Here is a 25,948-nt window from a genome sequence, read left to right on the forward strand (position 1 = left end):
TGTTGTTTTTTTTTTTTTTAATGAAACCACATACACATGCATGCAGTGAACAATACACTAGAAACATTAACAATGGGAAGACAAAGACATTCGGCGACGGTGACTGTCAACTATAAAACTACCATTATTAATTATACACAAAGTAAAATAAACACACACATCACTCAGCTGCTATATCATCCCCAATGATTCTTATTTTTTTAATTCCGTGAAGCGAAGTGTGGATGAGACCAATGTTACATGGCAGGATTTCTGTGCAGCAGCTCAGTCGCCACCGAATGTCTTTTCTGTGCTGCCCATTGGTGTAGATTTAATCTCATTATTTAGGGAGTATCCATCAGCTTGATTTCACCTAATTAAATTATATGAGAGGTGGAGATCTGGCTTTGATCAAAATGTCTGTGCAGGCTCAGCATGGCAGGAGAGCTCAAAGAATGGTCTTTCCTCAGGAAACGCTTCAACATTGTGATGAATACACACAGAATCCGCATATTTTTTGGGGACATATTCAGCTGTAGCTTTCCACTCATAAACACTAAAACAAAGTGGTTTTACCATCTGTCAGTGTGCCAGTGTGAGTCTGGTCCTGTTGTCTGGCTTAGTGAGTAAACAGACTGTAATTAAATTACTGACTAGACAGTCCTATTCTGGATGTATTTCACTTCTTTTATGGGACTCCGCCAATCACTCAACATATTTAAGTGTGCAGGGATTCATGTTTTCTATAGTGGTTATATTCTATTTTATATTGAGCCTACTGCATCCAGTGGATTTATGTCTGTTTGCTTGTTGCTCTTGTCTCGTCGTGTTTTTCTCTCATTCCAGCCCCTAACCTCAACTGGAACAGCAGAAAGTCTGCACCTGAGTCTGGTTCTGTAGGTTTCTTCCTGTTAAAGAAACCTCTACTCCTCTGCTTTCTTATGTGGAATTGCCATGTTTTTCGCTGTAAAAGTACCTTGAAATGGCAGTGTTGTGAGGAATGACTGTGCTGTGTTGGTATAGAAATCAAACTGAATTGAATTGGTGTGAAATCAAATGCATCATACTGCCCCCTGCTGGCACAAATAGTTACAGCACAAAGCAACACATCAAAACAATATTCTTCATGATTTTATTGTACACTACTTTGTCAAACGCTACCATGTGTGCCAAGATCAGCAGCTCACATCATTTACATACAAAATGAGAACATACTGGCATTATTTAGTAATTATCAAAATGTTCTAAAAAACAAACAAAAAAACAAACTAAGACTAATGGGCTTGTTTTAACAAGAGCATTTTGTGACTTTCCATTCAGAGCGATGTTAGGATCTCGGCATGGAATTACATGGAGACTTAACGTCCTTGTGGTTTGATTTGATGGCTGCTAATATTACCTCCATGACCACAAAGTGCTGTCCGGGAAGGCATGTAAAGAAACGCTCGTGAGATGAATGAAGTGAGTCCGCTGCCAATGTGTGAGCAATAAAATAAAAAAACAAAGTTGTGTAAACATACCAAACGACAATGACACTCCTGTAGAAAACAGTGTAACATCAGTGTCACGACACACAGGGACAAACATTGTTTCCAGCTCCGGCAGCCATGAAAAAGTTCAGGCTTATATCTGCTCAATGTGTAACCGCCTCACTGCCAACCGCAGCAGAACAACTTCTACTGCAGAACTAATGTTGACAAACAGCAACAGTAAGTGTGGATGGTAGAGGAAGAACCGGCAAGGGACTAACAATGAAATGCGTTTGCAGTTTGCAAGTTCAAGATAACAAGCTGCCAGATATAAACAGTTTGCATGTTTCTTAGTTGAATGCTGCCACTCTGTTTGTGGATTCTGTAATGTACGTTACGTAGGTATGAAGTTGATTCATGTGGTTCTTCATCAGCTCTGCTCTCGACCTGCACCCATCCGCAAAAGGAAAGTCCCCGCTGATGGTGAACTGGGTGAAGTGTTACCCTGGAGTGTGTGGCAGGAAGTGCATTGACAAAAACTTAACAAGTCCACAGTGAACGTTGAAGTGGCAACGCCAGGATGAAGATCATATCAACCACATCTCGATCAGATAAACTGCATTTACTCTGTACTTACTGCATACTAAAGAATACCAAATGCATGCATGTTGATTCATTACTCCAACTGAAAAACGTACAGATAGTTCTTATCATTAAACTACAAGTGGTAGTTCTCATATTTTATCCTGGTAGAAGTGTCCTTCACGAGGACCCAAGTTTCCCGTTAACATAATGTACAGAGTGATGAAAATAAAAATGGAGGCGTTAATCGTTCATAGTCACAATGCAAAGTCAATGAAAAGAAGAGAAATTTGGATTCAGTGCTGGATTGAAACCACCTTTCAATGAACTTCATTCGGGAATATAGATGTTATTCAATATATCAGCTGCAAAGTGAATCTGGAACCAATCTTATAGGTTCTAATTGCGCAATGTGACAGTAGCATTTTTAAAATTCCAGCAACCTCTGAAAGGCAGTGTTTCAGGGAACAATTGGTACACGCATTTCATTTCTGGCTGCCTCGAATAAAAAAAATAAAAAAAGAAAAAGAAAGAGAAAAACCAACTGAGCACATTGTCAGCAACACAAGAAAAAAAAGAAAAGGCAGACAGACAACTGCTGTGGCACATGTTTCTCTTTAGCCTCCTCGCTGTCTGTCTGGACGAGCGGTGTGACCCAAGCAGGAGCAGCAGCCACACCCGAGCGTCTTTTCACAGGTAAAATATTTGGCCACGTGCCTCTCTGGTTTTAAAGTCTTCGATCAGTTTGCTTTGGTCTCCTCTGTGAGTGTCACCCTCATCGTGCTGAATCCCTCACTATGGGAATGGGGAGGGGGCGATTCAGTTTTTGAAGGCTCCGTAGCGACTGGCTTTGCTAATGAAGTTCTTGAGCAGGTCATGATCCATGTCTGCAAAGGCCTGAGTCTGCGTGACAGCCGTTAGGTGGTTGACACAAAACTTGAAGCAGAACTCCTCCAGGTCCTACAAAATGAAGAGGGCTATCTGGTCAGTGCTGAGGAGTGGAACCCGACTAGCTACCGCGCAGGCCTCCCGCCACCACTACCGTGTCTGCCTGACAGTGTGTCGGCCGCTATCAGCTTACCCGCGCCTCATACTTGACGGCAGCAGACAGCAGAGTGATGGCATTGTCCTCTGAGATGCCCCTCTTGATTGTTTCCTGGCACAGCCTCTTCAGCCGGGTCTCTCGGTAGAACGTAGCCAAATCCAGCAGCCCTGCAAGACCGGCACAGGGGTGAGCACATTCAGCACTCCTGAGCCGCCGCCCCACCCACCCTGTAGACTTACCAATAGCATCCTCTGGTGGCAGGTTAATCGTGTCAGTGTAGAGATACTCCAGGAAGGCTCGGTACACCAGGTACGAGAACTGGTGGACCTCAATCACGTCTTCATCTGTCTCGTTCAGCAACACGCGGAAATGCTCGCACCTGGAGGGGAAATGAAAGAGGAGCTGGAAACTATCCCGATTCCACACATTTGCTACAGATTAGAGGTACTCAACCTTGATTGCTTAATTCTCAATAAAAGTGGTTAAAAACAATCCTTCTGGGAAGTTCAAATTAACATGAATTTGTATTCATAATCATTTCAAGGAAACGCTCCAACATTTGGAAAAACACATTGAGACAAAATGCTGCATATTAAGACATGACATGGTGATTCCTGAAACATGGAGAATGTCTTTCGCAGGAGTGGTTTTCATGTTCAGGGCCACCAGAAAGCTCTGCCGAGATGAAATCTTGAAATACACTTTAAGGGCCCATTTAACCGACAATGATTCAAGTGATCTCTGCGTGTGTGGTTTCATGAGGAAATACAAACAGCAGCACCCAAACTACATTGTTTTCAAAACGTTGCCATGTAAATGTGAAACTTTTCTGAAACAAAACGATGTGTTTTCACCTGAAACGCGACGTATAAATGGGGCCTGAGTTGAACTTGTGAGTGGCAGGTCATCACAAATGTCTCTTCCAAGAGTTTTATTCCCCTTTATTCGTTTTCTTCTGCCTACTTTGGACTAAGTTCATCATCTGTAACTAAAAAGGTGAAACTACATGAAAGTATTTATGAGTTTAACACATTACAATGTGTGTGTTCTGAAGTCAATCTGTTTGCATTCTTTATGAAAAGCCTGCACTTTGTTAGTTTAATTTTATTGCAAACGTAATACAGAAAACCAAATTATGAATACAGTGATAATGAAAACTTTAAAAATGCTTTAAAGGGAGTAGGAAGAAGCAGTCGATTATTCAATTCTTCTCCAGTCAAACTGTTTGCAAATTAAGATTTTTTTTCCAACCAATCACACTCAAACTTTCATAAACTTAAATAACCACTGTCTGACTGAGTCTGACTGACTATTTGTAATGTGTGTTGAAGTTACTGTAGTTTTTTTCCATATGTGGAACAAATTCGGTCTTAACAAAATTGATCACAAACAATGTGAAAAACACAGGAAAGTCAAGCATTCAACTAAAAATGAGATGGCCCTCGATGGGTAAATGAGCTGTGTGGATGTGGTAGTTCAGAAACTAACACTTCTCAGCATGCAGACTATTTCTACAAACATTAGTGAAAGAATGTGTCGCTCTCAGGAGCTCAGTGAAACTGACCCTAACTCAGGCATGAAATAGTGCACCACGAAAAATCACAGAGGGGGAAACAGCTGCTTCCAAGCAGCACATCATCAAGAGCAATGCAAAGCGTCGGATGCAATGGTGTAAAGCTCACCGTCACTGGACTCTAGAACAGTGGAGACAAGTTCTCTGGAGGGACCAATCATGCTTTTTCGTCTGGCAATCTAATGGACAGTCTCGGTTTGGTGATGGCCAGGAGAACGACACTTGTCTGACTGCATTGTACCAAGTGTAAACTTTGGTGGGGGTGGGGGTTATGGTGTGGACTTGTTTTTGGGAAGTTGGGCTCGGCCCTTTAGTTTCAGTGAAAGAAACTCTGAAATAGTCCAAAATGTCCTGGGAATGGTTTGGAGAGGGCTCTGTCTTGTTCCAACATGACTGCACACCAGTGCACAAAGCAAAGGTCCATAAAGACCTGGATGATCTAGTTTTACTGTCCTGCACAGAGTCCATACATCAACCTGATAGAACAGCTTTGGGATGAATTAGATGGAGACTGCGAGCCAGGACTTCACATCGCACATCAGTGTCCGACCTCAGACATGGTCCAAAACTCCCATAAACACTCCTACACTTTGTAAAAAGTCTTCCTGGAAAAGGTGAAGCCGCTATAGCTGCACAGGGTGGACTAAAATATTAAATCCTCTGGTTCAAGAATGGGAGGTCACTGAAGTTCATATGTGTGTGAAGACAGACGAGCAAATACTTTTGGCAATATAGGGTATGTGTGCAGCTTGTTTCAAATACATATTATGTTCTACTATCTGGCAAAATGTTCCCGTTTGAGGTCAATTAATCACTTAGTTACTTGTGGGAATAAATCAGAGTGGTTTTCGGTCTGTGATGGATGGGGATGAAAAATCTTTATCGATACTCACATTTCAACATTGATACCTAAAGAAAACAGCATTGAGAGCGACAGGTTGCCATGTCTGCATTTTCAAGCAGAATCTATTCAACTCAACTTTATTTATAGAGCACTTTAAAACAATACCGTTGGCCAAAGTGCTGTACAGCCAGGAGCAGATAAAAATAAATAAATAAATAAATCAAATATATATATATATATATATATATATATATATATATATATATAACATTAAATAACAACACAGAATAAATGCAATAAAAACAATAAAAATAACTAAAATCGTTAAAAACAATAAAAGTCAACCTCTCAGACTGAGTTAAAAGCCAAAGACAAAAAGTGTGTTTTCAGAGACGTTTTAAAAACAGGAAGCGAGTCGACCTGTTTGATGTGCAGAGGCAAGTCATTCCACAATTTTAGGGATAAGACTGAAAAGGCGCGATCACCTCTCTGCTTCCTCTTGGTCTTAGGGACAAACAACAATGACTAATCTGCCCACCTGAGGGAGCCCGAGGGAGTGTACGGCTGGAGCAGATCAGACAAATACTGAGGGGCGAGGCCATGAAGGCATTTCAAAACAAATCAAAGAGTTTTAAAATTAATCCTAAGGTGAACAGGGAGCCAGTGAACTGATGCTAAAACTGGTGTGATGGGCTCGTGTTTTTTGGCACGTGTTAAAAGTCGAGCAGCTGAAGACGTGCGAGTGAAGACTGGCTGAGCCGAATATAAATTGCATTGCAGTAATCTAACCGAGTGGTGATAAAAGCATGGATTAAAATCTCAAAATGATGCAACGAGAGAAAAGGATTCACTTTGGCGAGTTGTCTCAACTGAAAAAAGCTGGACTTGACCACTGATTTAATTTGTAAATCTAACTTAAGATCAGAGTCCAGTCTGACACCGAGGTTTTTAGCTGAGTGCGTTAAGTGTTGCCTTAAAGGACCCGGATCAACATGTATCTTGGTGGAATCACAAGGCTCAAGCAACATGACCTCGGTCTTTTCATTGTTTAAATAAAAGAAAATACAGGGACAACCAAGCCTTGATTTCAACAATGCAATCTAGGAGTGGTTTCACGGAAATAGCGTTTTCTTGATTGAGAGGAAAATAAATTTGGCTGTCGTCAGCATAAAAATTAAAAGCGATGCCATGTTTCTGGAGAATCGATCCAAGAGGAAGTAGGTAGAGAGAGAATGAATAGGGCCAAGTATAGAGCCTTGAGGCACTCCACATGCTGCAGAGGACTCTACGGTTCCAACACGGACACAGAAACTTCTATCCGCTAAATATGACCTGAACCAGTTTAAAGCACGGACCTTTATGCCCACCAAGGTCTCCAGAGGACACAGGAGGATCTGAGGGCAGCTGTAAGGTCCAACAGAACCAGAGCAACCAGAGTCTGTGGCCAGGAAGATATCATTAAAAACCTTCAACAGTGCTGACTCAGTGCTGTGAAGGGTTTTAAACCCAGACTGAAACACCTCCGGAATGTTGTGCTCATCCAAGAATGACTTTAACTGATGATAAACGATTTTCTCCAAAACCTTAGAAAGGAAAGGAAGCTTAGAGATGGGCCTGAAATTGGCGAGCACAGAGGGGTCTGAGCCAGGCGTTTTAATCAAAGGTGTCACCACTGCATGCTTAAAACTCACAGCTACACTCCCATTTACCAAACTGCTATTTAAAATGTTGAGGACACACGATGGCAATATGGGAAGAACCTCTTTAAAAAGACGAGGTGGAATTGGATCATTGGGGGATCCAGCAGGCTTCATATGGCCAATGATCTCTGTTAAATAAGGCTGGCTGACAGGCTCAGACTGCTCTAACTCAACAGAGCATGTGACAGAGGTAGAGGGGTCATAAGCAGGACTGCTAATGACGGCCCTAATGTTCACAACCTTATCAGTGAAATAGCTCCGGAAGCTCTCACACACCTCTGAGGAGTTCTCCAGGCAGACCGGTTGTGGAGCAAAAAGAACAGAGTTGACAGTTTTAAAGAAAACACAAGGATTGTGACAGTTGGAAACAATAATATCAGACAAATATTTGGTTTTAGCAGTTTTCACCGTTCTCTGATAAGAACCCCAGCTGTTCCTCAACATCTGGAAGGACATCTAGAAAGAATCTACATACTTTTGAAGTCCTTCTGAAGGATAGTTATTTTCTCTGTGTGTTAGGTTTGGCAGAACTACTCAATGTGTAAATTACATTAATAATAATAATCCCCAAAGCCCAATGAAATAGGCAAAAATTAAGTGAAGTATTGTTTATCTTGTAAAATTTGGACTATCTATACTAAACAGCCAAATCTTACAACAGTAAGGAACAGCACTGATAATGCAGTGTTTGTTATTATAGAAGGACATTCATTACAGGCACACTGAATAATTATGGTGTTATTTTAAAAATATTATATTACAATACTGGATCTAGAAGCGGTGTATATTGTTCTGGATGGCCATATTGTGATTTCTGGAGTTGGTCCTGGTTTCTGCGTGTCTGGTTTATCTGGGAAAACCTGGATTCAGATCCTGTTGTTGTACTGACCGCCGTAAGAAGAAGCCCTACAGGCTTAGTTTGCCTGTGGGAACTGCGTGCAAAACCAGGATGTCCTCCCTCTTGAAAAGAAACACTTTACCATTTTGTTTTTCAAAGACTTTGAAATTCCCTCACTGCTAATCTGCACTGGCTCCAAACCCTCCAATCACAAACCACCTTCAGCTTCCAGTGCATTTTATTTGCATGTGATCTTGCCAAAGAGTACTTTTTTGGGGGGGTGTATTCGCGTGAGCATGTGCACTGAAGTTGACGCCGCAGACAGTCCGGCTCCTTCCTCCTGACAGTGCAAAAGAGCAAGGGGACAGGAATGCAGATACTTTGTGTTTGGACTGCAGTTATAAAAAGAAACAGGTAACAATAGGCCCGTCTCTGCTTCCTCGTGACTTGAACAGGAAAGACGAGGGAGCTGTTGCACAGTTGAAGTTTAAATATAGTCAAAATGGCTAACGGGCAGCAGGTTTGTGTTTAATTTACCGTCACGGGGGAGATCTCACACCGAGGCTGTTCTCATGATGGCTAAGAATGGGAAAGTATGTCTTTTCTGCTTTAATTGTAAGTTTCTATAATCATGATGTGCTTTTCTTTTCAGCACCAAACGTTCTGAATACTAATGATCTGGCACAAATAGTGAATGTGAAAAATACACCCATGTGACCGAAATGAAAGCAGAGGGCTCATGCGGGGAACAAAGGAAAGCTGCTTATATATATATATTTTTTTTTTTTTTTTTTTTTTTAAACAAAGCACAATCAGCACACAGAAATATCAATGAAAGACCCACAGACATGGTTTCAGTTGCACAAAGGTCATTATGAGCACAGAAACGTCATTCTTAATTAGGTTTTGTCACATAATGACCCCAACAGGCCGTAAAACTATTGTTTTAAACAAAACTAGTAATTTTTCCGGAACTGAAAGTGAGAAAAATCATCATTACAATTATTAAACGGGTTTGCCTGTTTTGCTAATAAATTGTGAAATTAACCATCATCCATGATCTGAACTGCTCTATTCAATGTTGGGTCGCTGTAGCTGACCATGGACAGTCTGTCACAGCGTAAACACACAGAGACAAAACACCATTGAACACAGGCAACTTAAAGTCACCAATTTATCCATTAACTGACACTTTCATGTGTTTCCTCTACCTGATTTTCAGCAGGGCTTTGTGGACATGAATGCACTTCCCATCGACCAAAAACTTCAGGTCGGAAATTTCTGGGCTGTCAAACTCCTTCTTCAAAGACTGAGCAACTGTCAGGTAGTCATCACCATCTGGGGAAAACAAAGCAGATTTAGGAGCCATTTTAATAAAGTTCCACCTTGGGAGTCGTTTCCAAAAAGTTGCGTGCTCAGAGCACCATTGTCGCGTAAACAGACACCAAAAACATAACTAAAGTTTTATGTTTTCACTTGAAATCATTGCCACAAGTTTGAGCCAGAAGGCTTAAAGAGTAGCACAGAGTAAAACGTGTTGTAAGATGCTGAAATGCCAATTCTTATACCGTACTTTTTATGTACGTTCGGTCATAAAAAGTTATCTGAGGTTCAATGAAGGCATCAGACACAACAGTGGCTGGAAGCCTGTCAGTCACACTGTTACCATGGCAACAGTTAGACACACAGGTGAGTTGACCTGTGAAAGGCTGAGAGCACAAAAGAGGACGACACGAGTTAGGCCACATCCACATGAGCCAAAACGATCTTTTTTCTCCCCGGGGTTCTCAAAAAAATTCCGTCCACACGTCACTATGAACACGGCTCAACACGATGTTTAAGGGCATGTAGTACATACAGTATGTCAGGCCTTTAGGGGCGCTGTGACTCACCAAATCAGCAAACATACAGAAGAAGACATAGCACATAGAAGTTTAGAAGTCTGCTGGTCATAGTCTTCTGTATAACTATAGTATAGTATAATACTAGAGTACTACAGGTCTATGGCCCTGCTCCTCCTGCTGCTAGCGTCAGTAGCTTCTGCAGCTTGACTGGAGCATGTAGTCCGCGACTGTTGTGGTTATTAGGTGACATCGTGGACCGCTGTGAGGGGTGAAGGGGGTGATGACCTCATCGTTTTTCCACAGAAGATCGTCACTGACGTCCACACCTCACAGCCGTGCCGAGGTTTTGGAACTTCCCCACTCTAGGACCTGTGTTAAAAAAAAGGTTTTCGGGCTTCTAAAACGCCACTTCGTGTGGTTGATTGGCCAAAAGCTGTGCGCTTACATGAACCGGCGTTCTTGTGTGGACGGCCCCTTAATGTATATCTCTTGTTCCTGAGGCCTGTACTATGACGCTGGATTTTCTCTTATCGAGATAACTTCCAAGTATTAACCCTGGGTTTTCCGTACTACGATGCTCGCTCACTTGGCACCGGGATAAATCACAACGGCAACTTACACTGAATGTCTAACCTGCTCCGGAGCAGGTTATGTTCTCGATAAGAGATCAGAGCGACGCCTCCTGACCAATTAGATCGCTTGGAAAATGACCTGCCGATTCTTAAGTGATACTGATTGGTGCGTGGATTCAGCGCTGAGTCTCTATCTCCACGAGGGTTGAGCTGTAATAATGAAGTTAATGATCACACCTGACAGAACTGCAGAAACATGAATTTATGGAACGCAGAACTCCTCTTGCCGTCGCGGTGATGAATTTATATTCCAACGCAAAACACTCACCCAAGAGAAACTCAATCTCAAAACAACTGGTTGGAAAATCTAAACTAAAAGAAGAGCAGTGAGGAAGTTTAGCCTGACACATCTCAGCCTGACACATCTCCCAAACCTCATTAGTGACGAGATGTTTAGCCGCTAGTCATCTTTTAACCGCTGGCGGTCAGGGTGGTGTCCCAGTAACTCGGTAGGCTTCATTAATAATTGGAAGTCCTTCTGGGGCAAGCCTGGTCTCATTAGGAGGGACGGCATCCATCCCACGTTGGATGGAGCGTACCTCTTATCTAGAAACATAGTTAAAAGCTTAGCTCCTCCATCCTGACGCACCAGAGTGGGGACCAGGCAACAGAGTCGCAGTCCTACACGCCTCTCTGAGTTTCCCTCTCGGCAGTCACCAACCATAGCTAACTTAGTCAAACATCCCATAGAGACTGTGTCTATCCCTCGGACCACCACAAGTATAAAACTATCTAAACCTAGGAAAACAACTTCTAATGACTACAAAAACTTAATCCGTATCAAGTGTGAAACTAGACAAAATCAAGACAAAAAAATTAAATGTGGTTTCCTAAACATTAGATCTTTATCATCCAAAGCTCTTCTAGTCAATGATCTGATAACCGAACACAACATTGATCTCTTTGGATTAACAGAAACCTGGCTACGTAAAGATGAGTATGTTAGTCTAAATGAAGCCTCCCCTCCAAGTCATACTAACACTCAAATAGCTCGTGAAAGTGGTCGAGGAAGGGGCGTGGCAGCCATCTATAACTCTCAGTTACTAATTAATATTAACCCAAAATCCAACTTTAGTTCTTTTGAGAGTCTGAGCATGACCATGCAACACCCGTCAAATAAAATAGTAAATTCTGTAGAATTTGTAATCATTTATCGTCCTCCTGGACCTTATTCAACTTTTTTAACTGAATTCTCTGAATTTTTGTCAGATCTAGCCCTGACTAAAGATAAGGTTATCATGGTAGGAGACTTCAATGTTCATGTTGACGTAGAAAATGATAGTTTCAATGCCAGCTTTAAATCTACACTTGACTCTCTAGGTTTCTCCCAGGTAGTAGACGGGCCTACCCATAAACATCTACACACCCTAGACCATATTCTAACTTATGGTTTGAATATAGAGCATCTGACCATCTCTCCTCACAATGATTTCCTGTCAGATCACTTCTTAATAACCTTTGACTTTGTTCTAAATAGTTATAAACCTCCGGCTAAAGCCGTGTTAACCAGGTCTCTCTCTGATAACATAGTAACTAAATTCAAGGAAAGAATTCCCTCTGCTATAGAATCAGTCGTGAATCTTCCTGACCCGTATACTGTTGCTAGCTCAGATATTGAATACCTAACAAACAGTCTGACAGATATGCTAAAAACAACGCTGGACGACATAGCTCCTCAAAAAATGAAACTGAAAAAACAGGAAAAGTCATACCCAACTCATCAACCCGCGAGCTTAAACAATGCTCCCGTGGATTAGAAAGAGCTTGGCGTTCAACAAAAACAGACCTAGATTATATAGCCTGGATCGATAGCTTCAAAACTTATAAGAAAGCTCTGAGTAGAAGTAGAACTAATTACTACTCATCCTTAATAGAGGAAAACAAAAACAACCCTCGGTTTCTTTTCAGTACTGTAGCCAAACTGACCAAGAACCAAAATAGCGTCGAGCCCACCATTCCTATCAATATATGTAGTGAGGACTTCATGAAGTTCTTTCAAAATAAAATTACAACGCTTAGGGATAACATCCATCAAACCGTCATCTGGAATGCTTTCAGCAAATACAACTAGTCCAACTAAATTCCCTTATTTCTTCTGCTAAACCAACTACTAGCCTGTTGGACCCAATTCCTACTAGAATTCTGAAAGAGGCACTGCCACTAATCAATAATTCTATACTGGCAATTATTAACCAGTCTCTAACAATAGGCTATGTGCCACAATCCTTTAAACTAGCAGTTATTAAACCTCTCATTAAGAAGCCAAACTTAGACACAAGCCTTCTCTCAAACTACAGGCCGATCTCCAACCTTCCTTTCCTGTCAAAGGTTCTGGAGAAAGTAGTCGCTAAACAACTCAATGATTATCTGCAGGAGAATAATCTGTTGGAGGACTTTCAGTCCGGCTTCAGAATGAACCACAGTACAGAGACTGCACTGCTAAAAGTTACTAATGACCTTCTAATGGCCTCAGATAGAGGTCTTCTATCTGTTTTAGTTCTTCTGGACCTTAGTGCCGCATTTGATACTGTCAATCATAATATACTTTTAAGGAGATTAGAAGATGCCGTCGGCATTAAAAACTTAGCCTTAAACTGGTTTAAACCATATTTATCTGACCGGTTTCAATTTGTTCATGTAAATAACAAATCTTCAATGCATGAACGGGTCCTGTGTGGAGTACCACAAGGCTCCGTCCTCGGACCGATATTGTTTAATCTCTATATGTTACCACTCGGAAATATTATTAGGAAACACAACATTAACTTTCATTGTTATGCAGATGATACTCAGCTATATTTATCAATTAAAGCCAATCAGGCCGACCAACTTGTTAAACTAGAGTCCTGCCTCAGGGACGTTAAGTCCTGGATGTCTATCAACTTCTTAATGCTCAACACATCCAAGACTGAGGTTATAATCGTAGGTCCTAAAAAGCTCAGGGATAACTTTTCAGATAGTCTGATTAGGTTAGATAATATTACCTTAACCTCTAACAGTGATATTAGGAACCTGGGTGTTATTTTTGATCAGGATCTGTCCTTTATTTCCCATGTTAAACATGTCTCCAGGACAGCCTTCTTCCATCTAAGGAATATTGCAAAAATTAGAAACTTCTTGTCCTTCAAAGATGCAGAAAAAATGATTCATGCCTTCGTGACTTCAAGATTAGATTATTGTAACTCCCTAATGTCAGGCTGTCCAAACTCCTCTGTTAGGATCTTACAGCTAGTGCAGAACGCTGCTGCACGTTTACTAACCAGAACTGGAAGAAGAGAGCACATCTCCCCAGTCTTAGCATCCTTACACTGGCTTCCAATTAAATCTAGAATAGAATTCAAGATCCTTCTGATCACATATAAAACTCTTCATCAGAAGGCTCCGTCCTATATCGAGAAACTTCTAGAAGTTTATCACCCTCCACGAGCCCTTCGCTCTGAGGATGCAGGACTGTTGGTAATCCCTAAAGTCCATAAAAGTAAAACAGGAGGCAGGAGTTTCAGCCATATGGCTCCTTTACTCTGGAATCAACTACCAGCCTCGATCCAAAGGGCCGACACCATTAGTTTATTTAAGAGTAGACTAAAAACCTTCCTCTTTGATAAAGCTTATCATTAGGAATAAACTAGGACCACTAAGTTGAGCTGCTATAGGCCTAGATTGCTGAGGGGATTTTCTCTCTCCCGTTAAAGGGAGTAACTCTACATTTGGAGGTTCTGTTTCTTGTCTTTCTTTCTTTCTCTCTGTGTAACAACATTACTGTAGCCACCAGATACTGCCGCCGTCTTTTTTCTCCCTGACAGGAGGGGAGCAGGATCCAGGGGATCAGACCCAAGACTCCCAGAGTGGAGTTACGACGGTCCTACTACCCGACCCCACCACAGCACCGGGACCCCACCGAAACAGCACGGCCCTTAAACTCCAGACTGAGATTGGTTCATCATCAGACCAATGCTCATCATAGACTTTTCTTAGTATTTGTACTTATCTCGCCTGTCTGCCACTCTCTCTCTCCCTCTTCTATTCCTCTCTCTCCCTGTCCTATCCCATGTACTTCTCCCCCCAACCGGTCAAGGCGGATGGCCGCTCTTCCAGAGTCTAGGGTCCGCCCCACGGTTTCTTCCTGAAGAAGGAGTTCTTATGAACTTCTCTCCATGCGAGGGAGTTTTTCCTAGCCACTGTTGCTTGTTACACCTGCTTGCTTTGGAAAGGTTTAGTTGGGTTCTGTTGTACTCTATCATTGTAAGAGCGCTTTGAGATGTTTGTTGATGTGATTTAGCACTTTACAAATAAAATTGAATTGAATTGAATTGAATAATAAAGTGAAACTGACTGATCAGCGTGTGGTGCTGTCAGTTTATATCTCAGATTAATTAATATCATATAATCTCACTTCGGGCCTGACTTTGGACACAGCAAATGTGTTGCTTTTAGCCTGGTGGATGGGTTTTAATTCTTCATACTCTCAGACAATAACTGCTCCTTCAGTAATCTGTAAGCTGCCCTGCAGAGTTTCTCCTTGTGTGTGATTGGTCAGACGCTTCAAACTCCGCCCCTTTCATGCAAAGGTTCACACTTAGGTCTGGGTTGAACTAGTGAGTTAACCTGCTTCGTAGTAACGGTGATCAGGATCGGGCGTGTCTGGATAAGTCAACCCAGGGAACAGAGATAGGTCCTGGATACGTTTATCACGGTTCATAGTACAGGCCACTGGTTCCAATACACCCCAACAACACAAACACAGTCGAATAAAGACACCAGTGCCACTAGAATCTTGTGTGTAGTTATAGTTTACTTCTCTCAGAAGTGTTTCAGCTTTTTATTATATTCTAGAAGAGAACATTTAACACGACTCTCCTCGTGCTTCATACTGGTACTTGGTAGTCATAGAAACATGACGCTCGGTTGGACTGGCATTGGTGCCGGTGTAAGCTGATGAGTAATCAATGTTTACAATTTAAAAAAAAGTTGTGAATGTTTATGTGTTACATCGATAAAAATGCACTTCCCAGTGAATTGTTTGCACAACAGATTCTAAATAGTATTTAAATTTCTGTCCACAGGAGGGGCGTGGCTGAAAATAATAAAGAAATGGTCAAGAATGACTAATTCAATTGTTTTTTTTGGAGGCGGACAGTGAAGCAGGAGATAACGCGAGAGGCCTGCATCCATGAGAGCACCAATCATTTCAGCGGTTCTGTAATTTAATGGATTTCATATGGGATGTCACTAGCGTTACAAAATAGAGTGTAAACAAAAGCTGAGGCTGTCAAAAGTGAAAGGTTAATGCCCCTACGTTTGAGTGGCGAGTTCATAGTAACACTTTGGTTGACACAAAGTGGAAACAGAGCTTCCTGTTTATTTCTAAGACCACTTCCAGGAATTTATACCTACGACACTGGAGGAATGTCCCCGCTGCATCATTATCTTTGCCTGGTCACAGGCTAAATGTGAGAAAAAAGTCAAATAGCGAAAATCGAACCGGATGATTGAGGTTTTGAAGAGTGTTTCTGCAACGCTCTTACCGACTGAGAGGAGGTGCCACGTCACGGCCGGTGTGGCGAAGCAGGCGAACACATCGTCTGTGCTGCTGAAGTGGGTGAGGTGGGGGCTGGCCACGGCCTGACCTCGACACTGACCCCACATCAGAACCTGCCCGCTTTGTGTCTTGGAGGCCGATGTGTGGCTGGTGTGGCATGCAGCCACCTCCACCATCCTGGTGGAGAAAAGAAAAACAACATTCTCATTGCTATCGAAGTAGCCTCAAAGTCAGGCTGTCAGGGTGAGTTTGTAAAAACATGCACAATGCAACAGCTATGGTGAAACCAATGCATTTTTACTTGAAGCGTCATGTAAATGCCTGTCACATCACGCTTTGTTAAATAAAAATAAAACAATGCATGACGCTGAGGCAATTTGCAAATCCTTTCTACATTTCATCAGGTTGCCTTAAATGATTTGCTCATTTGTGTGGACACAAAGCACTCACCTCTCCTTGTCGGTGTTTATCAAGATGGGCAGAGCTTGGTTACTCTTGTTGCCAGTTCCCAACTGTCCATATGAGTTGGCTCCCCACGCATAAACAAAGCCCTCGTCGGTCAGTGCCAGTGTGTGCGCATAGCCACACGCAACCTGCCAAAGAGTCTGTGTGAGCTTGAACTGAATGACAACAAAAGTAAAGTCGGTGTTTGGGGCTTTTACCTGCACAATGTTGATACCGTGCAGGGCAGCGATCCTGCACGGGGTTTGCTGGTTGCCATTGTTGCCCAAACCGAGCTGTCCGTTGCAGTTGTAGCCCCAGCCATAGATCTACCAGCAAAACATTAATAGATCTTATTTCAGAATTGTTCCACTTCTTTCCTCACTTTTCTGAGAATGAAACTCAATACAGTGTCATTAACTGATAACAAGGATTAGATGTCCGAAAATTTCTTGAAAAAAAACTTAACACAATCGATCCTTATCAACTTTTTTCTGAATGATTTACATCCTGGTGTGAAAACGTGAAAGTTTTGTGAAACTTTGTTGTCTGTATTTATCATTTTTGTAATGTCTGAATTCAACATGTGCTTAATTTAATGGCTGTTTTAATTTATTTAATCTGCACCCAATCACACAGTGGCGTATCAGTTAGCTCACTTCACACTGAGAATGTTTCTGGTTTGAGTTAGGGTTCGGTTACATAATGTTTCAAGCGAAAATGTATAATTTTTGCATTTTCCTTTCAGAAAAGTTACACATTTACATGGCAACTTGCTAAACTATCCATTAACAGCGCAATGGCAGAAACACTGAAAACGACAGTTTTTATGTTGGGCCAATAGTTGGTGCTGTTGTTTGTTTTTGTAATAAAACCACACACAGTGTGCAGAGAACAATATGCTATAAATATTAACCATGGCGAGCACACATACACTAGTATGGGCAGATGACCAAGTTGGCTTGTTATTACAGTGACTCTCAACAATAAAACTACCAAGTCCCAGGAGATTATGGACTGGGAGACATGACACTCATTTTGGAAGTGAAAAATTGGATAGATCATACGTCCATATAATTAATACCACCTGTGTGGATTCTGCAGTTATAATTCCTCAGCATCTTGGAAAGGAAAATCCTCCTCTCTGCTTTAGCATTTGAGTGCACCAGGACGAGTCAGAATTACGAACCAATCAGAAGCCGCCATTCAAAAGGTATAGACCACGTAGTATCAATTGACCAATCACGTTGCTCGTTACTAGACGTAATACAAAACAGGAAGTCAGTTGTGGGTTGTTACTTGAGCCGATAATTTGCTGTATTTCTCTCTCTCTCTCTCTCTCTCTCTCTCTCTCTCTCTCTCTCTCTCTCTCTCTCTCTCTCTCTCTCTCTCTCTCTCTCTCTCTCTCTCTCTCTCTCTCTCTCTCTCTCTCATCTCTCTCTCTCTCTCTCTCTCTCTCTCTCCTCTCTCTCTCTCTCTCTCTCTCTCTCTCTCTCTCTCTCTCTCTCTTCTCTCATCTCTCTCTCTCTCTCTCTCTCTCATCTCTCTCTCCTCTCTCTCTCTCTCTCTCTCTCTCTCTCTCTCTCTCTCTCCTCTCTCTCTCTCTCTCTCTCTCTCTCTCTCTCTCTCTCTCTCTCTCTATAAATCACTGATTGATAATAACTGAACAACCCGCTGGACCCGCTACTGAGTCAATCAGCAGACTTAAAAAAAAAAAAAAAGGTTAATGGCGCGTTTAGCCACAATTAATACTCAAAACATGAGATCACAGTTTTTATCTAATATACCTGTAACGAGATTACACATTTTTTTTATGTACTGTAACGGATTAGTTAAAATATTTTTTGTATCCTAATTACGTAACGCCGTTACATGTAGTCCGTTACTCCCCAACCCTGCTTTTAACACTTATCATGTGTTGATGCTGCTAGAACAGTGAATTTCTCCACGGGGATGAATAAAGTCTCTATCTATCACTTTTTTTAAAACAGATTATCATCTCTATTTCTTGCTGGATTTTATATGAACATGTGCATAGGATCTCATTGAAGCCAGAAAACATGAAATCCCAAATAAAAACAATGTTTCGATTTCCTGTGTGGCCCCAAGCAATGTTTGATAAACCACTTGAAGTTTGTGTTAAACATTGTCACCTATTACCTCTCCGTTGTCCAGTACAGCCATGGAGCAGAGCTGACCACAGGCGATATTCACCACCACTTTGTTCTGCAGGCAACTGCTGACCCGGCGTGGAGTCGGCTGGTTGGCGGTAGACCCCGAGCCCACTTGTCCCGAGTTGTTGTACCCCCACGCAAACACCTGAGCACAGACATACGTGTTGGCAGCCCCGGGCAACTCAAAGCAGAGACTAATTCAGAGCAGGGGGAATCTACCTCTCCATCTGTGGTGAGGGCGATAGTGTGGTGGGAGCCACAGGCCACTTCTGTCACCCTCTTGTTGAGGAGGTTGGTGGACACGAGCGCTGGGGTCAATCCGTGGTTGGTTGTCCCGTTCCCCAGCTGGCTGTAGCCATTGTGGCCCCAGGCAAACACCTCGCCATCTGCACAGCAGCAGGTACACTTTCACTCATGTTGTCACAGTGGTTAATGTTTTTTGAGATGAGAAGCACCCGACTGTCATGATTTACAGTACAGGGTGTTACGACCCGGGTTGTTATTTTGGGTTTGGGTGTCCTTGTGGTGATCTGTTGTCTCTTTTTAAGGTGTTCTGTCCTCCTGGATGTGTGTTGCGTGATTGGTTGATGACAGTTGTGTGACACCGAATTGGCTCACTGCAAGTCAGAGGGTTTTTCAAACGGGAAATGACTAGAAAGGTAAAGATTGTGTTTCCAATTATTTTAAAGAATTTTTTCCAGCTCGCTGATAATGAGTGTATCGTCAATCCATTTTCTACACGACTTAATCCTGTGCAGGGTTGCACTATAGCCAATCCCACCTGACTATGGGAGAAGGCAGGTTACCCCCTGGACAGTCCACCAGCCGATCACAGGACAAACACACACACACACACACACACACACACACACACACACACACACACACACACACACACACACACACACACACACACACACACACACACACACACACACACACACACACACACACACACACACACACACACACACTTTCTTTCACACCTTGGGGCAATTTAGAGTGAAAACTTCATGTCACATGCATGTCTGTTTGGGGGTTTTTGTGTTGTTTTTTGTTTTGTTCCTAAAGGAAACCCACACAAGAAGAAAGCAGGCAAACTCCACACAGAAAGGCCTCGGTCCGTATTTTGACCCAGCCCTTCTTGCTGTGAGATAAGAACGCAAGCATCCATGTAGCAATGAGTGTAATCCTGTACGCACTTGTGTGTACAATTTTTATTGAAGGTGTGAAAAAAATAAATGCTAAAAGCAGTGGCAGGCTGTCAGGGTGTGCAAGGCCTTCTCTGCAAGCTTAAGAAAAATATCTGAATCACAGACTGATGTTGATTATATTTTGTCCATGAATACTACTTATATAATTCCAAATGATCTGTCCGCTTCCTCTCATAGCTTCTCCCCGGTCTGCGCTGCTTCCATACGTGTACTTCCATATTAAAGCTTTTAACCAATCACATTTTAGCCATCATCTGTTGCCAGGGGTAAAGAAATCTGCCTGAGGCCTTCACATTCAATTCTGCAGGCGTCTGCAGCGTAAAACAAGCGTCGGTCACGCTGCCGCTTCAACCATTCATTCATTCATTCATTTCTTCCGCTTATCCGTTTCCGGGTCGCGGGGGTGACAGTCTGAGCACCGTCACCCAGATCACAATGCACCGATTAAGAACCTTCCTGCAGGTGGTGAGCCCACAGGAAGGCTTCAACCAATCAGATTTTATTATTGCTGACTCAGGGCCTTCCAGCAGGCCTAGCGTGACATCAGTGTATTCAAGCCCTCTGATTGGATCGTCAGAGAGTTCACTCTCCAGCACTAGCTGACCGCATCTGTAGCGAGCTGCAATAACAAAAATATAGTTGTGTTGATTTAATAGCAGTTTTGTCAAACTACAATGGCTGAAGGAGACGATAAAGAGATTTGGTTGCGGATTTATTGTCAAAACCATTTTAAGAGGGACTTTTCCAAGAGGTCTTTGAACGCACTGCCGCACTCCAAGTGCACGGAGGTCCGGTGCAATTTACTTGCACTCACTACAACTTCCATGGCAGGATTCAGGATTATGTTATTTGCCTTTAAATTTGTAAGACCACGAAAAACTGACGTTCGTCACCCTCCTTGACCCTCAGAAGTTTCAGTAATAGCAGCTGCTTTTTTTATGCAGCGGCAGCAGAAGGTAAGAGTGAACTCAGATTTTTTTTATTCATAAAGGTATTTATTCTGGCTACACAAGTATCTATCTGTGATGCAAAGGCTTTTTATACTGCATTTCTGCATGATAACATGGCTTTTGTAGCCATAAAAAAATGTTATTGAGGGGTGGATTGAGTGTGTGTGTGTGTGTGTGTGTGTGTGTGTGTGTGTGTGTGTGTGTGTGTGTGTGTGTGTGTGTGTGTGTGTGTGCATATTATGAAATTGAATCCTGGCGGCGCCACTGGCTAGGAGTGACGTACTGTGCAGTAAAACTAATGAGCGACAGCAGGCGAACTCTGCTGGTCCAAATGTCTCTGGTGATTAAGATGGTGTTGTTGTACTAACTATATTTCTCCTCCTCTTGATATTTTGCCAGAACATAATTTACTGTCTGTCTTATTTTTGTCAATCTCATTAATATAAAAAATCTCCAAATCATTGACAACGCTTGCACTCTCTTCTGAACCAGCGGGCGAAGTTGCGCAGCGGGCTGACACATGATGTCACAAAGTACTTGCCGGGTTGTATCAGAGAACTTTTACAAGTATGAGTACGCCATGCAGTATCGAACCTGATACCCGATACTGGAATCAGTATTGGTGTATTCAGTTTCACTTTTGTTAAAAATCAGTTAAACATTAAAAGGTGAACATACAGGAATGACGGCGAATACTAGCAGAAAAGAGACACATCACCAGAGCTCTACATTAAGGCTTGTCTGAACGTCCGAGGCCAGTAAAAGTTTTGCTCGGGCAACTGAATCATCTGCCCACCTTGCCCGAACGGGCTAGTGGTTTTTAGGGATGGGGCCGATCCGATCCGGGATCGGGTTCCGATATCAATGTAATTCACGGATCAGAAATTTCAGATCCAACCTGCAGAGATTTCTGACCCATGAGCCTCGTCTGCTTCACTGTTGCTGAAATGACTCCACAGTGTTTCCCTGCTGCTGCTCTGCTCGCTGGCTGCAAACTGTGGACTGGATTTCCTGAAGGGAGGCGGGTCTCAATGAGACCAGGAGGAATGAGTCAGGAAATCCATTCCACAGTTTGCAGCCAGCGAGCAGGCTAAGGAAGTAGCACTGTGCTATCCAACTTTTCATGACATCATGTCGCTGTTTGAACGTATTTTACGCTCAAAACACCACAAAGCAACACCTTGACGTGGATGTTTGCAAAGCCGTAGTACAGCGAGGCGGCGCTCTGCCGCCAGACGTCACCATTTTAAAACTCCAGCTCTCCGAGGAGAACGGCACTGACGTCAAAACAGAAAATCAGCTCCTCCGCTGGAGCAGGCGATTTACACCTCCGTGAAGCTGCGTCCTACTCCACGCTAAACTCCCTGAAAATAGTCCCAATGGTTGGAGCTGCGTTAGAGCTGGAAATATTCTGTTGGTTCTGCGTTGCTATAGAATTTCCCCAGGGATTAATAAAGTGATTCTGAGGTTTTAAAGATAGAACTAGTTTATTCTGGGATGCAGACGTCACGCAGACCCCCACATTGTCCAAAAGGAACAAAAATAGTTTGTACTGCTTCCTTTTCTGACCTTATACTAACCCCAAGTTGCCGTTTGAGTACATTTCATACTTTACTGTAGAGAGAAGTTTATTACAGCCTCATCTAAAGTCAACAATAATGATAATAATAATATTAAAGCAAACAGAGCTCTGGTATCAGAATAGTATCAGCAGATATAAAAACGTGAATTGGTGCATCCGTACTGCAATGCAGATGAGCAAGTCCCTGAAGCTGTCCCTCGATCAGACACCTTAAATAAGAACATGTGAATGTTCATCAATTGTGCTTCAATACTTGTTTTCAAAATATTTTAGTGACAACAAACTGGATACACATTTTGTCCGTTTTTGTTCTACATCACTGGACTCTGTCATGCATCAGTTTTGTGTCTTTTTATTGGTGTACTCTAGTCACTAAATAGTATCATTAAACGTATGATACTACAATTAATTTTTTGTATAAAACTAGTGCTTAATTCTCTGGTATGCACAAGAATTTATTTCTTCCCTTTAAATCATTAATGCAGTACTTGTATATAATACAGTTGTTTTCAACTATTCTAAGGTAATTGAAATGACTGTTAATGTGTAAATAAATTTAATATGTAAATTAACTCCGATAGGCTAAATGTTTCAGTACTATTTCAGAATCTGCATAGATACTCTCATGGAAAGAATTGTAAAAACAATTTGTGAAATCCTATTTTGTTTGTCTAGTCATTTTAAATTGGAGTCAAATATACCTCACGTTATTCAAAAAAACAATTACAGAAACATATTACAATGTATTTACTGGTAGAATGCATACATTACCCAAGATTATAAATTCCCATTAAACTTCGGGCAAATAAAAATTTGTCTGAGCAAGTAAAAATCCTTAATGTCAAGCCCTGATCACACCGGTGTGTCAACCCGCTGAAACTGAAAAAACATTTTTTCCACACTGAAAGGAAGATTTAATGACTGCTCATCATCATTAATGTTTAGAAGTCACTTAAAAAATAATTTCCTTGAATCCGCCCGGTTTCTCTTGTCATTTGCCTTTTAACAAATGTCGAAACAAAAAATCCTTTGCTCCTTATATCAGTGTTAGGTTTCCCTAGGTGAAATACTCAATCACTTGTTTCTCCCTCTTGACTCACTGAGAATCAGTTTAGTATATGCTTTATATGTAGAGGCTTTCATATATCTTATAATAGACATGAAAGTCAAAATATTGCAAGCTTTTGTTGGTTTTATCCATCATAACTCGAGCCAAGAAGTAATGGAAATCAAAAATATTACGAAACGAGGTCCGTTTCATCATTTTAATCAATCATCACCATTCAAATTTCTAAATATGCATGAAACTTTTAACTTTACATGTTACCAGTGTTGGAATAACTGTTAAACAATTAACTTTTTATTCTAGCTGAGCCAAACAAACAACAATAAAATGAATCTAAAGATATATTTGTTTCATATTTGAGCAGCAACAACGTCCATCCCCCTAGAGTTGGATTTCCATGTTGTATTTTTCTCACTCAGCCATCTCCTCAGGAGTTTTTTGGGGGGGAAAAGTTTTTACCTGCAGTGGCGATAACCACATGTGGTCCTGTTCCGTAGCTCAGGGACACAATCTTCTTTCCACACAACACATCGATCCTGCGTGGCTCAATAGTGCTTTGAAGGTCTCCGAGCCCTAAACAGCCGCTGCAGTTGGTGCCCAGAGCGAAAACCTGCAGAGACCAAACATAAGAGTCTGAACACTGTTTACTCATGTGGTGTGTGGTGGCAGACCTGTTAACAAGAGGTGGGGTATGCGGTGAGATTTCAAGCTGGAAGCAGATTAAATGTAAATATTCATCAAGGTTTAAAAAAACTGGAGTGTGGACATCTTTACAACAAAATGTATCAGTGTTTGTTTAAATTGCATTATGAATTAATTTCCATATAGTGGGAAATGAATGTGATACAACTTCAATCACAATGTATAAATAATAAACCGGGAGATTTTCCAGTTTACTCTCAGAAGATTTATTGATTTCTGGTTTATTCATTTCAACACTAACATGGATTTTCATAAAACATCCCAGTAGGCCAGACTGAATGTAACAAGCTCCATAATTTCAGGAGAAATCCACAACTCTGAGACCACAGCATGCCTGCAGAGACAAACAAATCAGTGAGGGTGGAGAGATGAGGCATGTATTACACTGCTCCACGGGATAAAAACAGAGCTTGCTCGGGTATTAGGCCTGTCTGGCTAAAGATAGCCTCAGTCTATCTGCTTATCCCTCTTGCCTGGAGCTGCACCTCATATCATCCAGTGAGAGGCCTCTGGTGTTTTCCTCTCCACTTCGCCACAATAAGGACATAAATCTTTATTATGAAAGTAGATTAGGTCAGTCAGTTCTTACACAGCTTAGTATAAACAAGGGGATTGACACACCCTAGTCCTAAAGTCCAAACATTACCTCATCATTAACTGTGACATAGAAGGCTTCATTTGCAGCACTGCCAAAGACACAAGCCTGCCGGATAAGCCGCAGTTCCTCAGGAGGAAGGAGTGCAAACACAGGCCATTTCCCCACGTCCAGCATACTACTCAGCTGCGAACACGAGAGGGAAAACACACAGGGTTTGGTTCATGAAACTGAAAAACAGATTTTGATATGGGTAAAGAAAATGCTGAGTCACATCAAGTAGCAATATGATTGGTTGTGTAAAATGAACTATGAAGAGTTTCTGGTCAGTGATTAACTACATTCCCCCCTAAAAAAAACAAAGGTAATTAAAATGAACACATCAGAAAGAAAATGTGAATGACGCATTGCTTCATCTGCAACAACAGAGGATGAATTCTCCACAAAGCAGCACTGGCAGCCTCTGGGATCTGAACTGAGGTTTCTGCAGGGACTGAGACATGCACACCTGCTAACAGAGAGAGAAAAGTACAGAGCAAATCCACATTTTCTATTGATTCACTGCAATATTTAAGCCATCAAGGTACCACAAAAGATGAGCTTTCCAAAATCAGTGCATGTGTCAACATATATTAATGCAAAGCCAAATGAGTGGCATTGTATTAAAGAAAGCAAGTGAAAATGCAATGCAATTGTCCAAAAGTCAAACTACTAAATTTACATTGGAAAATCTGCACCCGCACCTGAATTAAACCTGAAGTTTTAATCCGACAACAGGAAAACAAACGTGTCACAACTCTTATAATATGTGAATAATAGTATACTTTAAAATAAAAATTTAAAAAAAGCTAATTGGACTATGTCAAGATTAAAGACGGTTATCGTGCCGAAACTACTGAGGTTGCAAAGTGATGCTCGAAGCTTCCAACTGTTGACGTTACCTTGCTCTTCCTCTTGCTCGTCGCTCTCCCGTCGTTGTCGTTTAACAATTCGCAGTTACACCAGGAATATGTCAGGCAGCATATGTTGATGATAACTCCTCACACAAACATATGTCGGCGCAGTGTTTTTTGGGGGCGAGTTTGCGGCTGTGGCTGTGCCTTGTTGGGGTTAGCTTCGACGGCTAACAGCGCCGGGAATAAACAACGCTCCTTCACTTCCTTATTGTCCTCGCGGTGC

The 25,948-nt window shown here is 41.9% G+C and overlaps 1 protein-coding gene across 2 annotated transcripts; it reads right to left on the minus strand.

Annotated features, from left to right (window-relative positions):
* Positions 1-1,094: 1,094 nt before the first annotated feature.
* Positions 1,095-25,948, minus strand: rcbtb2 (regulator of chromosome condensation (RCC1) and BTB (POZ) domain containing protein 2). Of its 2 annotated transcripts, XM_080459112.1 has the most exons (12): positions 25,711-25,948; positions 24,821-24,955; positions 23,932-24,082; positions 18,880-19,046; positions 18,647-18,805; positions 16,708-16,815; positions 16,496-16,638; positions 16,032-16,222; positions 9,242-9,368; positions 3,315-3,454; positions 3,112-3,242; positions 1,095-2,990 (listed from the first exon to the last, which is right to left on the minus strand). In XM_080459112.1, exons 2-12 carry the CDS (start codon positions 24,944-24,946, stop codon positions 2,850-2,852), a joined length of 1,584 nt encoding a protein of 527 aa, XP_080315238.1. In that variant the 5' UTR covers positions 24,947-24,955; positions 25,711-25,948; the 3' UTR covers positions 1,095-2,849. The 2 variants fall into 2 exon arrangements, with proteins under 2 accessions (XP_080315238.1, XP_080315237.1); XM_080459111.1 differs by having other exon boundaries at positions 1,101-2,990; positions 3,112-3,454; positions 25,711-25,946.

The sequence above is a fragment of the Lipophrys pholis genome (assembly GCF_963383615.2).
Source record: "Lipophrys pholis genome assembly, chromosome: 3".
Lineage (NCBI taxonomy): Eukaryota > Metazoa > Chordata > Actinopteri > Blenniiformes > Blenniidae > Lipophrys > Lipophrys pholis.